Genomic DNA, 10259 nt, shown 5'->3' with positions numbered 1-10259 from the left:
TGCAGGCATGGTGAGAGGACAGGCTTCTCGGGGAGAAAAAGAAAACTGGAAACAGCGGTTGCTGAAGAGATGGGGGCCAGGGACCGCAGGACAGGCTCCAGAGCCCCCGGCTGAGCTAGGGTGGGACTGCGCTGCCACTCCTTTCTCTGCTCCCTGTCTGGTCCGTGTATTTCTCACCCAGGCTCTTGGTTGGCTGTATTCCAAGCCAGTCCCTCCCCTGGCTCCAGAAGTTTAGGGGTAAAGCCCCTCCATAGGGGGTGCTGCCTGCTGAGGAGCAGGGCCTCTGGGGGTTCTCCCATAGCACGATAGCAGTCCTGGGCAGGACGCAAAGGGAGCAGCACCTGCTCCCCCTTCACAGGCTCCAATCCCTGATGCTCTCTGTGCTTGCCTGAGCCGCCCACTGCATTGCCTGCTGTGCCCTGCCACGGTGCCCAGCCCTTTCAGGGTGGGGTGCCACATGCTTATCTTGTGCACGGGGTCCCGCCCCTTGAAGGACCTGTCTGTACTCACTGTCTCCAATTCCTCTCCGCCTCTTCTCATGGTAAAACGCATATATATCAAACATATAGTGTCATCAATGTATACGTAATGAGCCATTTTCACCATCGTTAAGTGTGCAATTCAGTGGCATTAAGTGCAGTCAGTGTTGCGCAGCCACCACTTCCATCCACCTCTAGAATTTATTTTCTCAAACTGACACTCTGTCCCCACTCAACACTCCCCACCCTGTCCCCAGCCCCTGGCACCCACCCTTGCCCTCTGTCTCTGTGGATCTCCCTCCTCTCACGTAAGGCCCTGTCTCTCTCACAGGAGCAGAACCCTATAGCACGTATCCTTTTATGATGGCGCATTTCACAGAAATGCTCTCCAGGGTCAGCCATGTTGTGTCGTGTGTTGGAGTGCCTTCCCTTTGCAGGCCGGCTCATATTTCCTTGTCTGGGTGAACTATGTTGTTGTCTCTCCCTTCGTCTGCAGATGACACTGGGCTGCCGCCACTCCTTTTCTCAATCGCACACCAACCAGCCTTTCACACGCACCCCCTCATGCAAGCTACCCTCGCCAGGCCCCTGTGACCCTTGCCAGACTCAGTGAGCATTTGCAGGTCACTGTCTTTCACCAGCGGCAGCAGCAGCACTGGACAGATGGAGCCAGCCACTGCTCCTCCCTGACCTGTGAGGGGTCCTCACTGGCTCAGGTTGCAGGACCCCACCAGGAGCTCTCAGGCATCCTCCCCCATCGCTGCCGCGTCTTCCCTCTGCCCCTCTCATTGTGTCCCGGGGCTTGCGGCATCCCTGTGAGCTCACCCAGGCTCAGGGCTTTCAGTGTCATCTCTATGTGGTAAGAACTTGCAAAGTTCCATCTCCAGTACTTTCTGGAACTCCTGGGTCCACCTGCCAACTAGACATCTCCACTTGGATGACACTTCCTGCATGACACACCCAAGGCTGACTCCGGACCATTCTCTCCTTGCCTCCCTGTTGCAGGACCTGGCAGTTCCATCTTTCCTCTTGCTCAGGCCAAATCTGTTGTCCTTAACTCCTCTTTGAGCCCTGCATCCTGGTCATGCACAACCCCTATTAGTTCCTGTACCCCGACCCCTTAGAGCAGCAGAGGCAGAAGCAGGAGCCTGCTTTGGAAAATGACATGTTTTTATTGCTATGTTTGCAGTGGCTTTTTAGCACAGTAAGAATGTCCCCGCAGGCCCACCACCCTCACCCAGCCCCAGCCCTCCAGCCTCTGTCCAGGTGTCGGGGAAGCCTTTCTTGGGGTCACTCAGCCGTCTCGGGACTGGACGTGACAGACATACGTGGGTTAAAGCTGCTACACAGAAGACTGGAGGTGCGGGAAGTGCATCCACCTTAAGCCTGGACGTGGGAACTGTGTCCAGGATCCCTTCCCGGGGATGTGCCCAGCCCAGGGCACAGGGTGGGAAGCCTGAGCAGGCCAGGTTAGCAGCCCAGACACCCAGGGCGGAGTATTGCAGCCTCTTGCCCCACAGACTTGTGGGCAAGGGGACAGCATGGGGACAGCCCCGAGGCCCCCACCATGCACTTTTCCAATCCAGTCTGGGGCTGGGGACCACACACGCACATCCACACAACGGACTCGCACACGCAACAGCTCGAAGCTTTTGTTTTGCCTATGAAAGTTAGATCTATAAATTCACACTCCTTGGCTAGGGGCAGAGGGGTAAGGTAGGGCTCACAGGGATGGGAGTGGTAAGGAGAGGATGGTTTGGGCTCCTTCCTCTTTTTAGAAATATACAAGCAGAAATCTCATTCTCTCAAGTTTTTATAAAATGTGCAAAATACAAGCCTCCTTTGCCCAGAGGCACCATTTACATCTGGTATTCACCTTTGCTAAGAGATAGAGATCTATATATACTCTACGTACTCACGCACGCGTGCACTCGCACCCAAGCTCACACAATTGATATTGGTGGCGATTGGCGCAGGAACCAGAAGGCTCCATTGCTGGCTGGCTCTCTAAGCTTCTGTAACAGGGATGGGGAGAGGGGTATAGCCCAGCTGAAATATGTGCCTTGGTTCTGCTGCCCCTCCCTTGCCTCCCTTCTCCTCTCTCTCCTCCCTCCTGTCTGTCCCTCCTTCCCTTCCTCACGTTTCCCAAGCTGCCACTGCTGCTTCTGGGGTGAGGGGTCACCCAAGGGTGTGCTGCAGAGCAGAGCCTGGAGAGGTGGGCAGGGGGTGGGCGTGGCAGGGGCAGGAGGAGTGCAGCACTGCGGGTGGGGGTGGGGCACTAGGCGGGGCCTAGGACCAGCTCGGCTAGGGCTGGAGGGGGAGAGGCATCTATTTTTGGTGGGTTGTGATATTTTTGGCGTTTTATTAAAAATGGAAAAAGTTGTTTTAGTGAGCACTCATGGTGCTTTCTCCCCTCCTCCCCCAGGCAGACCCCAAAAGTGTCAGGGAAAGGCAGGCCCCCTGGAGGGGTGGGGTGGGGCTGAAGCAGGGGCTGCTATGGCTACCAGAGGTGAGCTGGTGATGTGAGCTGAGCTGTCACATGACACTCTCCACCACGACGACCTTGCTGCTCTCGGACACTGGGGTCAGGGTGGTCAGGCCCCTGACATCTGCGTCCTGAGCTCGGTACTCCAAGTGGTGGAGGCCCCAGATGGGCTGGGTCAGGTGTTGCCAGCGCTGCAGGAGAGGAGGACATGCTGAAGCCCCCAGGGTCACCTGCTTATCCCCACGGTGACTTCCTCTGCCTCTCTCCAGTTCCCACTGCCTGCCACCCTAGTCGGGGCCACTCCCTGGCTAGGAAGCAGGCTGGGTTGAATGTTCACACCAGGGGAGGGGAGGGCGGGCTGGGCGGGAGCCTTACCTCAGCAATGGTGCCCTTGGCCCTGAGGAGGCAGCCCAGGAGGTGCAGCGGCACGCACAGCATGGAGGACAGCGCAAAGGCCCAGCCCATGGCCTCACCCCACCACGGGTACACGTAGGTGTTGTTGTAGACCAGCGGCTCGTAGTAGACAACGTTGAAGATGAAGATGCCCTATGGACCAGAATGCCGCGGTTAATGGGGCCCCCACCCTGCCCTGCCTCGCCCCCCACCCCGCCCCACCTCCCCCAGCCCTTACCATGCAGACCAGCGGGGTGAAGAAGGACCAGCACCATTTCATCCAGGGGCAAGGTCGGTACCCGATCATACAGGCAATGTCGTCCATGAAGCGGTCAGCTCCTGTGGCGAGGCAAGGCGGGAGGGCCAAGCTGGAGACCTGCCTTCCCCGCCACAGTCCCCCAACCCAGCCCTCAGCCATGACCTACCGTACACCCAGGCCACCACCACGCACTCCCAAAAGGCCTGCCAGAGCAGGGTGGTGCCACTGGCCGAGTAGTAGTCAAACAGCTGGAAGACGTACATCCCACCCTGGGGGACAGAGCCCAGTCAGGGAGGATGGCGGACGGCCACCAGAGGTCACAGGCAGACCCCCCACCCCACTCACATCAGTCACCATGGAGAGATCGATGACAAAGCAGAGGGCACAACAGAGGGCCACAGAGATCTCCCTTTGGAAACGGAAGTAGTAGGAGGCCGGGAGGAGGTCGAGGAGGCCGGTGATGAAGCCCTCCACACCTACAAACTGTGGCCAGGGCAGCTCAGGCCGAGCCCCGCACCACCCTCCACCCCTTTCCTTGCCTGCAGCCCTCACTCCGCCCCCCTCCTGGCTCCCTGTCCCAGAGCCCCATGCAAACCTGGCTGTCGAGACCAAGCAGCAACAGCATGAAGAAGAACAGGGCAGCCCAGAGTGGGGCCACTGGCATCAGTGTGACAGCCCGCGGGTAGGCGATGAAGGCCAGGCCCGGCCCTGTGGGAAAGGTGCAGGCTCTAGACCTTGCAGCCAATGTCCTGCCCTGCGCGCACCCTGAGCCCTGCCTGCAACACTCGCGCCCATGCCCACGCCTGCCTCTGAGGCGCTGTCAACCCTGGGTCGTGCAGCAGGGGCTGGGAGGTCCTTTCTCTGTCAACATTGACAAATCCCAGGACCTGCCCCCGCAGGCCCACAATCTGACAAGTTCCGTTTGAATCCTCGTCACTTTTCAGCATTTCTATTGCGTGTTCGTGTACATCATGCATCTGGGTGGCAGTTGCTGCTCTGGAGGCGGGGCTGGGGGTAGGGCCCTACCTGACTCTGCCACCTTGGAGATGTGCACGCCCTGCTCTGCAGCCATGAAGCCCAGGATGGAGAAGACCACGAAGCCAGCAAAGAAGCTGGTCCCGCTGTTGATGAGAGCCAGGATGATGGCGTCCCTGAGGGGTGGAAGGGCCCAGAGTGGATGGGTTAGGCTGCTGGGCAGGGCGGACAGGGCACGGGTGGCAGGGCGGCAGTGCTTACTTGTAGCAGTTGTTGTTGAAGCGGTTGTAGCTGCCCAGGGCTGTGAGGGCCCCCAGGCCAATGGCGTAAGAAAAGAAAATCTGGGTCCCCGCATCTATCCACACCTAGAGGAGGGCCGGAGAGCGCAGGCATGAGGGGCCTGCAGGGCTCCCCCCCCAGCGCCCTGCTGCAGCCTCCCCACCTCCACCTCACCTGAGGGGACCCCAGCTTTGACCAGTCAGGCTTGAGATAGTAAATGATGCCGTCCAGGGCGCCAGGCAGCAGCACTCCACGCACCAGCAGCACGACCAGGACCACGTAGGGGAATGTAGCAGTGAAGTACACGATCTGGGGGGCCAGGCTGCTCAGCAAGGGCTGCGGCACCACCTCCCTCACACCCCTACTCCCAGCACCTCTGGTCCCCCTTGGGGGCAGGTATGTTCAGAGGTCCCCATTCTCCTGCGAGCCATGGCTCCCGCCAGAGGAAGCTAGGGGCAAGGCTGGGCCCCGGCAGCCCTGGCAAGTGCAGTGGGGAAGCTCTCTGGGCGCCTCGTTTGTCTGCAGGGACGCGTGTCGGTGGGGAGCGGGCAAGCCTCTGGGAGCTCTCCTCAGTGGGGACAGGAGGCGTGGAGCATGTGGGGAGTGAGAGCTGTGTGAGTGTGTGGGCAGTGCAGGTGTGGGAGGCCCAGGCAGGGAGCGGGATATTGGATCGGGGCCGGGTCCCTCTCCTCTTCTGGAGAGAGGTGGGGGCTGAGCAGGTGGAGAGTGGAACTGGGCCAGGCAGAGGCAAGTGAGACGCGGCTGCCACACCGTCTGCCCCCTCTTTCCACATGCTGCTCTGGGGACCTTGTCCCCCAGGGAGCTGGCCATGTCCCACAGCTCTAGATACTGTCTTCTTTGTTCAGGTGACTCCCCAGCCTGACCGGGAGCCCCCAAAGGATGTGGCCAGACTCTGCTCTGGGTCCCCAAGGCAAGATAGGCAGGTAACGGATGGCCAGACCAGGTCCACCAGACTGTCACAAGAGTCAGAGACTGGCAGGAGGGCACCGGTGGGGGTGATGGGCACAGGGAAGGGACAGTGCCTGCCGGGGCCTCTCCCCACCAGGAGCAAAGGCTGCTGGGCCCTGGATTTGTAGGGTGGGGAGTGTTGCTTGGCTTTCAGTACCTCCCCCTTCCTTAGGGCTAGACTCTGTCTGGTCGCCTCCTGTTGCCACAGGTGTGCCTGGCACAGACATCCAGCTCCCAGGGCTGAGCCACCCTCCCCCCTCCATGCCTCTAGTGGTACCTTTCCCGTGGATTTGACCCCCTTCCAGACACAGAAGTAGACCAGCACCCAGCAGGCCAGCAGACAAAGGGTCACCTCCCAGTTGAGGGCCCCTGGCACCTCCAGTCCCCCAGACAGCCTCAAGACTTTGTTCCTAGGGGAGGGAGGGAGGTCCCATGAGGCCTGTGCCAGCAGAGGATGGAGCCACAAGGTCCACCCCCAGGAGTCGTGGCTCCCTTCTCTCTCACAGCCCAGGGTTCAGCGGGTCCCTCTTGTCCATCTGGGCTGGGCCTGCAGCTCACGAGCCCCTGGCCATTGGGAGGCCACTCCCATCCCACCCCACATGCAGCCCCAGCTCCCCCATCAGGTGGGAGTGACCAGGACAGTGATAGGCTGCCGAACCCAGGAGCGGGGCTGACCTGGCCCAGCCCCTGGGGCTGGCCCCAGGCCTCTCTGAGGGCAGGCAAGGGCAGGCAGGGTCCAGGATGGACTGCCAGGCAACACCCTGGTCCCCCCCTCAGGGCCATTCCCCTGCAGCCGGGCAACGTGAGGGAGACCTGGGGGATGGGATGGGCTTGGCCCAGAGGTGCCAGACTCACTCCCAGAACTCGATGACAGGGGACCGGCGGTCAGCAAGCTGGTCACAGGTGAGGTTGGCCAGGCTGGCATTGGCACAGTCTTCATGGCGGAAGATCTCCACGCAGTCGGGAGTGTTCCAGGTGTGGCCACATGTGGCCCAGGGCAGCGTGGTGGTGAAGGACTTGACCAGGTAATAGAAGCCCCAGGCCAGCACCATGATGTAGTAGGTGTTGCAGTAGAAGACGATCACCATGGAGGCGTAGCCCAGGCCTGGGGCCGGGAAGTCCTTGCCATGTAGATTCTTTCCTGGCCACCTCCCCCTGCCACCCCTTTATCTCCCCACCCAGGCTGGCAGTGCTCCCACCGTCTGTCCTCCTGGAGCCTTGTTTGTGGTGCTCCTGACTCCCCTGGACTCCCCCTTGTGTGAGCCCCAACACTGGGCTGACTCCCCAGCCTGTCTCCTCTCCTCCAGCCGCCCCCTAGACCCAAGGCAGAGCGAGCCCCTCTCCTCCTGTCCCCATCTGACAAGTGCTGTTGAGTCTCCAGCCTCACACACCTGGCCCCTTCTCTGGGTCCCACTGCCACCATGGCGGTTCCAGGAGGTCCAAGCCTCCGCTTGGCCACCCAGTAGCCTCCAGCTGGTGGTGGTGGTGGGGAGGGGGGGGTTTCTAGTAGCCTGAGGTAGTGTTGGAGACAGTCGCCCCGGCAGTGGGCAACCTCAGTATGTCGCTCCACCTGTCTGTGCCGCAGCGTCCTTGGGGATAGTAATAGTAGGACCTACCTAGAGAGCCAAGTGTGCTGGGCAGGTCCCGTCCCCAGCCCGGCTATGCCTGGCCTGTCCTTGCCTTGTGGAGCTGCCTATGCCCCCTCTAGTCCCCGCTTCCCCGAGTTCGCTGTGCGGCCTGAACATCTCCAGGCTCCCCCCTCGAGACTGGGATGCCATCACGTGGCCCCAGGCCCGGTGCTCAGGACAGGAAAAGATTTCTCAAGTGGGAGCCAGCTGGGAAAAGGGGGCAGTCTCTGAGGCTGGCCAAGGGCTGCTCACCTTTGAACAGGGGACAGATGTTCCAGACATTGATGCTGCCGGCCTTCATGAACTGGCCCAGCGAGATCTCCAAGAAGAAAATGGGGATTCCTCCAACCAGGGCGATCAGGACGTAGGGAATAAGGAACACACCTGGGGGTGGAGGCGCAGGGTGGACTCAGGGTGGCCCCCAGCCAGGCTGCCCAGGCCCAGCAGGCCAGCCCAGACTCCAAAGGCCCCATCACAACTTCCCACTGGGTGAGTCAGTGTAGGGGTGGCCACTGACTCAGGCCCCAGGTGGAGTCTTGAGGGGGTGGGGTGAGTGTGTTGAAGAGGGGCTACAGTAGCCCCTGGGCCATTGGAGCCCTATTCCCTGGGTGGCAGAGGGGCCCTAGGCCCACAGGGCTTCCACCCCCACGGTCACTTGGGGTGATGGCCATGGAGGACACACACGCTCAGACACGCAGGCTGTCCCTAGTGCCGCAATTCCCTGTTTCAGGCAGCACGATGAGGGCACGTGCATGTGTGCGTGTGCGCCAAGGCTGGGTGATCAGGCCTCAGGGGCTCATCCAAAGGCAGGGAGCGCAACTGTCCTGCACTTGGACGCTTGCCTGCAAGTGTGAGGTCCAAGGCAGAGGGTGGGTGGGTCACAGTCCCCTGCTGGTGGGATGGCGATGTACAAGGACAGAGGGATACAGGTGCGGGAAGAGAGGCCAGGCCGGCCTTAGCAAGCCCAGGGAGTCAGGCTCTGCAGGAGATAGGCAGGGCGTGACACAGGCCCTGGCCAGCAGGCTGGGGTGGGGGTGGCAAAAGGGCAGGGAGAGCTGGGTGCCACTACCCCCTTCTCCTCTCTGGGCCTCCTACCCTTGCCCTGGCTGGGCTCGCTCCACTACTCAGAGGCTGAGCTTGGCTGCAACTTGCCTGACTCCAGGTCCCAGCATCCTTCTCCTGACCTTGGGCAAAGGCCTTTGCTCTGGACCTCTGTTGCCCACCCATCACCGGGTCACTTCGGCTTCCAGCAACCCCAGTGCTGTTTTGTAGTCACAGGACACACGCGTGCCCATCGCTGTTGCTAAGCTGGGCCCGGGCGGGCAGGCGGGCATGGGACGTGCATGCAGTGTGTCCAGTGGCGGCGCCAGGCGGGCCAGGCCGCAGGCTTCCCAAGCCTGGCTCAGGCACCCAGTGTTCCAGGCCCGGGCCAGAGGGGAGGGGCGGGAGGGCCGCGAGGGGAGGGGAGGGCAGGGGGAGGGACAGAGTGGCCCATTGTGTGTGTGTGTGTTCGTGTGTGTGCACACGTGGGGGGCCCACACAATGTGCCGCTTGTGTGCCCGACCCGCGGGGGCAGCCAGGGCTCCTTACCTCGCGGAGACCCCAAGGCGCAGGCCTGCTTTCCCACCTCGGCGGCCAATCGCTCCTCCCAGCCCCGGAGTCTGGGGGGCAGCCTCACGGGCATCGCCGGCCCCCTCCCCCCACCCTGCCAGGCACATGACTGCGAGGGGGGTGGAGGCGCCCGGCCCGGCCACCGAGCGGCAGCGACAGACGAGGGGCGGCCCCGACCCCCGCGTGCCCGGGGGCCACCCGCTGCCCGGACTTCACCCCTCCGCCGCGGCTCCGGGGGTCGGGCGTCGGGGGCCGGCGGCCTGCTGGGGGAGGGGGCCGCGGCGGGCGGGGGAGCTCACCTCCGCCGTTCTTGTAGCACAGGTAGGGGAAGCGCCACACGTTGCCCAAGCCCACGGCGAAGCCCACGCACGACATGATGAAGTCCATCTGGCGCGTCCAGGTCTCGCGCGGCGGCACGGCCAGGCGGCCGCCGGGTGTCCCCAGGCCCGCGGGGCCGTCGCCCTTGGCCGGGGCCCCGTCGGGCCCGGGCGCGATGAGGGGGCCCTTCTTCTCGTCGCCGGACACGCTATAAATGCCGTTCTCGGCACTCTTCTTCGCCATGGCCCCGGCGGGCCGCACGGCCGGGCCGGGGTCGCGGCGCCTCGCGGGGGGCGGCGGTCAGGCGGGGGGCACCGGCGGCACCGGGGAGGGCCCCGAGGGCGCGGGCCGGCCGGGGGCCGGGGGGCGGCCGGGCCGGGGGACGGGGCGGCGGGCGGGCGGCGGGGTGCGGGGCGCGGGCGGCGCAGTCAGAAGCAGTCCACGAAGCACTTGAAAGTGAGCCTGAAGAATCTCATGTGTGTCGGGGGCCCGGGGGCGCGCGGGCGGCGGCGGGGCCCGGCCGGGCGGCGGCGGCGGCGGCTCCCGAGGCTCCTGCCCGCGGCTCGGGCGGCGGCGGCTGCGGCGGCTCCTCGCCCGACCCGAGGCTCAGCCTAGCGGGGCGCGGGCGACATCGGCGCCCGCGGTCTGCAAGCGGCGGCCGGAGCAGGGGCCTGTGGCCCGCGCCCGCCGCCCCGGCCGGGGCCCGCAGCGGCTGCCCGGCTCGCCTGCGACTCCGGTGGCGGCGGCGGCGGCGGCTGGGGCGCGCCTCGCCCTCTCCTTCCCGGCGGCGGCGGCTACAGCCGCTCTCGGGGCCGCGGCGGGCTCAGCGACTCGCCACCGCGCTCCGACTGTCCCTCTCTTCC

The 10259-nt window shown here is 63.5% G+C and overlaps 1 protein-coding gene across 3 annotated transcripts; it reads right to left on the bottom strand.

Moving 5' to 3' along the window:
- Window positions 1–1631: 1631 nt before the first annotated feature.
- On the bottom strand, window positions 1632–10259 carry SLC6A8 (solute carrier family 6 member 8). Of its 3 annotated transcripts, none has more exons than XM_055267130.2 (13): window positions 9378–10259; window positions 7720–7851; window positions 6695–6944; window positions 6117–6249; window positions 5045–5179; window positions 4853–4956; window positions 4643–4767; window positions 4212–4324; window positions 3962–4099; window positions 3783–3885; window positions 3596–3696; window positions 3340–3510; window positions 1632–3155 (listed from the first exon to the last, which is right to left on the bottom strand). In XM_055267130.2, the coding sequence occupies exons 1-13, from the start codon at window positions 9637–9639 to the stop codon at window positions 3015–3017; spliced, it is 1908 nt and encodes a 635-aa protein (XP_055123105.1). In that variant the 5' UTR covers window positions 9640–10259; the 3' UTR covers window positions 1632–3014. The 3 variants fall into 3 exon arrangements, with proteins under 3 accessions (XP_055123105.1, XP_055123106.1, XP_063491439.1); XM_055267131.2 differs by having other exon boundaries at window positions 4643–4737; XM_063635369.1 differs by having other exon boundaries at window positions 1632–3175; window positions 9378–10100.

The sequence above is a fragment of the Symphalangus syndactylus genome, chromosome X (genome assembly GCF_028878055.3).
Source record: "Symphalangus syndactylus isolate Jambi chromosome X, NHGRI_mSymSyn1-v2.1_pri, whole genome shotgun sequence".
Lineage (NCBI taxonomy): Eukaryota > Metazoa > Chordata > Mammalia > Primates > Hylobatidae > Symphalangus > Symphalangus syndactylus.
Note: the sequence above shows the minus strand (reverse complement) of the source record. Positions and strands in the feature narration are given on the sequence as shown.

Bases quoted from the DNA above. Each gene is read 5' to 3' on its own strand.
- SLC6A8 (XM_055267130.2), bottom strand. From the start codon at position 9,639: ATGGCGAAGAAGAGTGCCGAGAACGGCATTTATAGCGTGTCCGGCGAC. The intron at 3,697-3,782 runs GTAGGTCATGGC...GCCTCGCCACAG, and splicing joins GGTGGTGGCCTGGGTGTACG to GAGCTGACCGCTTCATGGAC. The intron at 3,156-3,339 runs GTAAGGCTCCCG...CCTCTCCTGCAG, and splicing joins CCAAGGGCACCATTGCTGAG to CGCTGGCAACACCTGACCCA.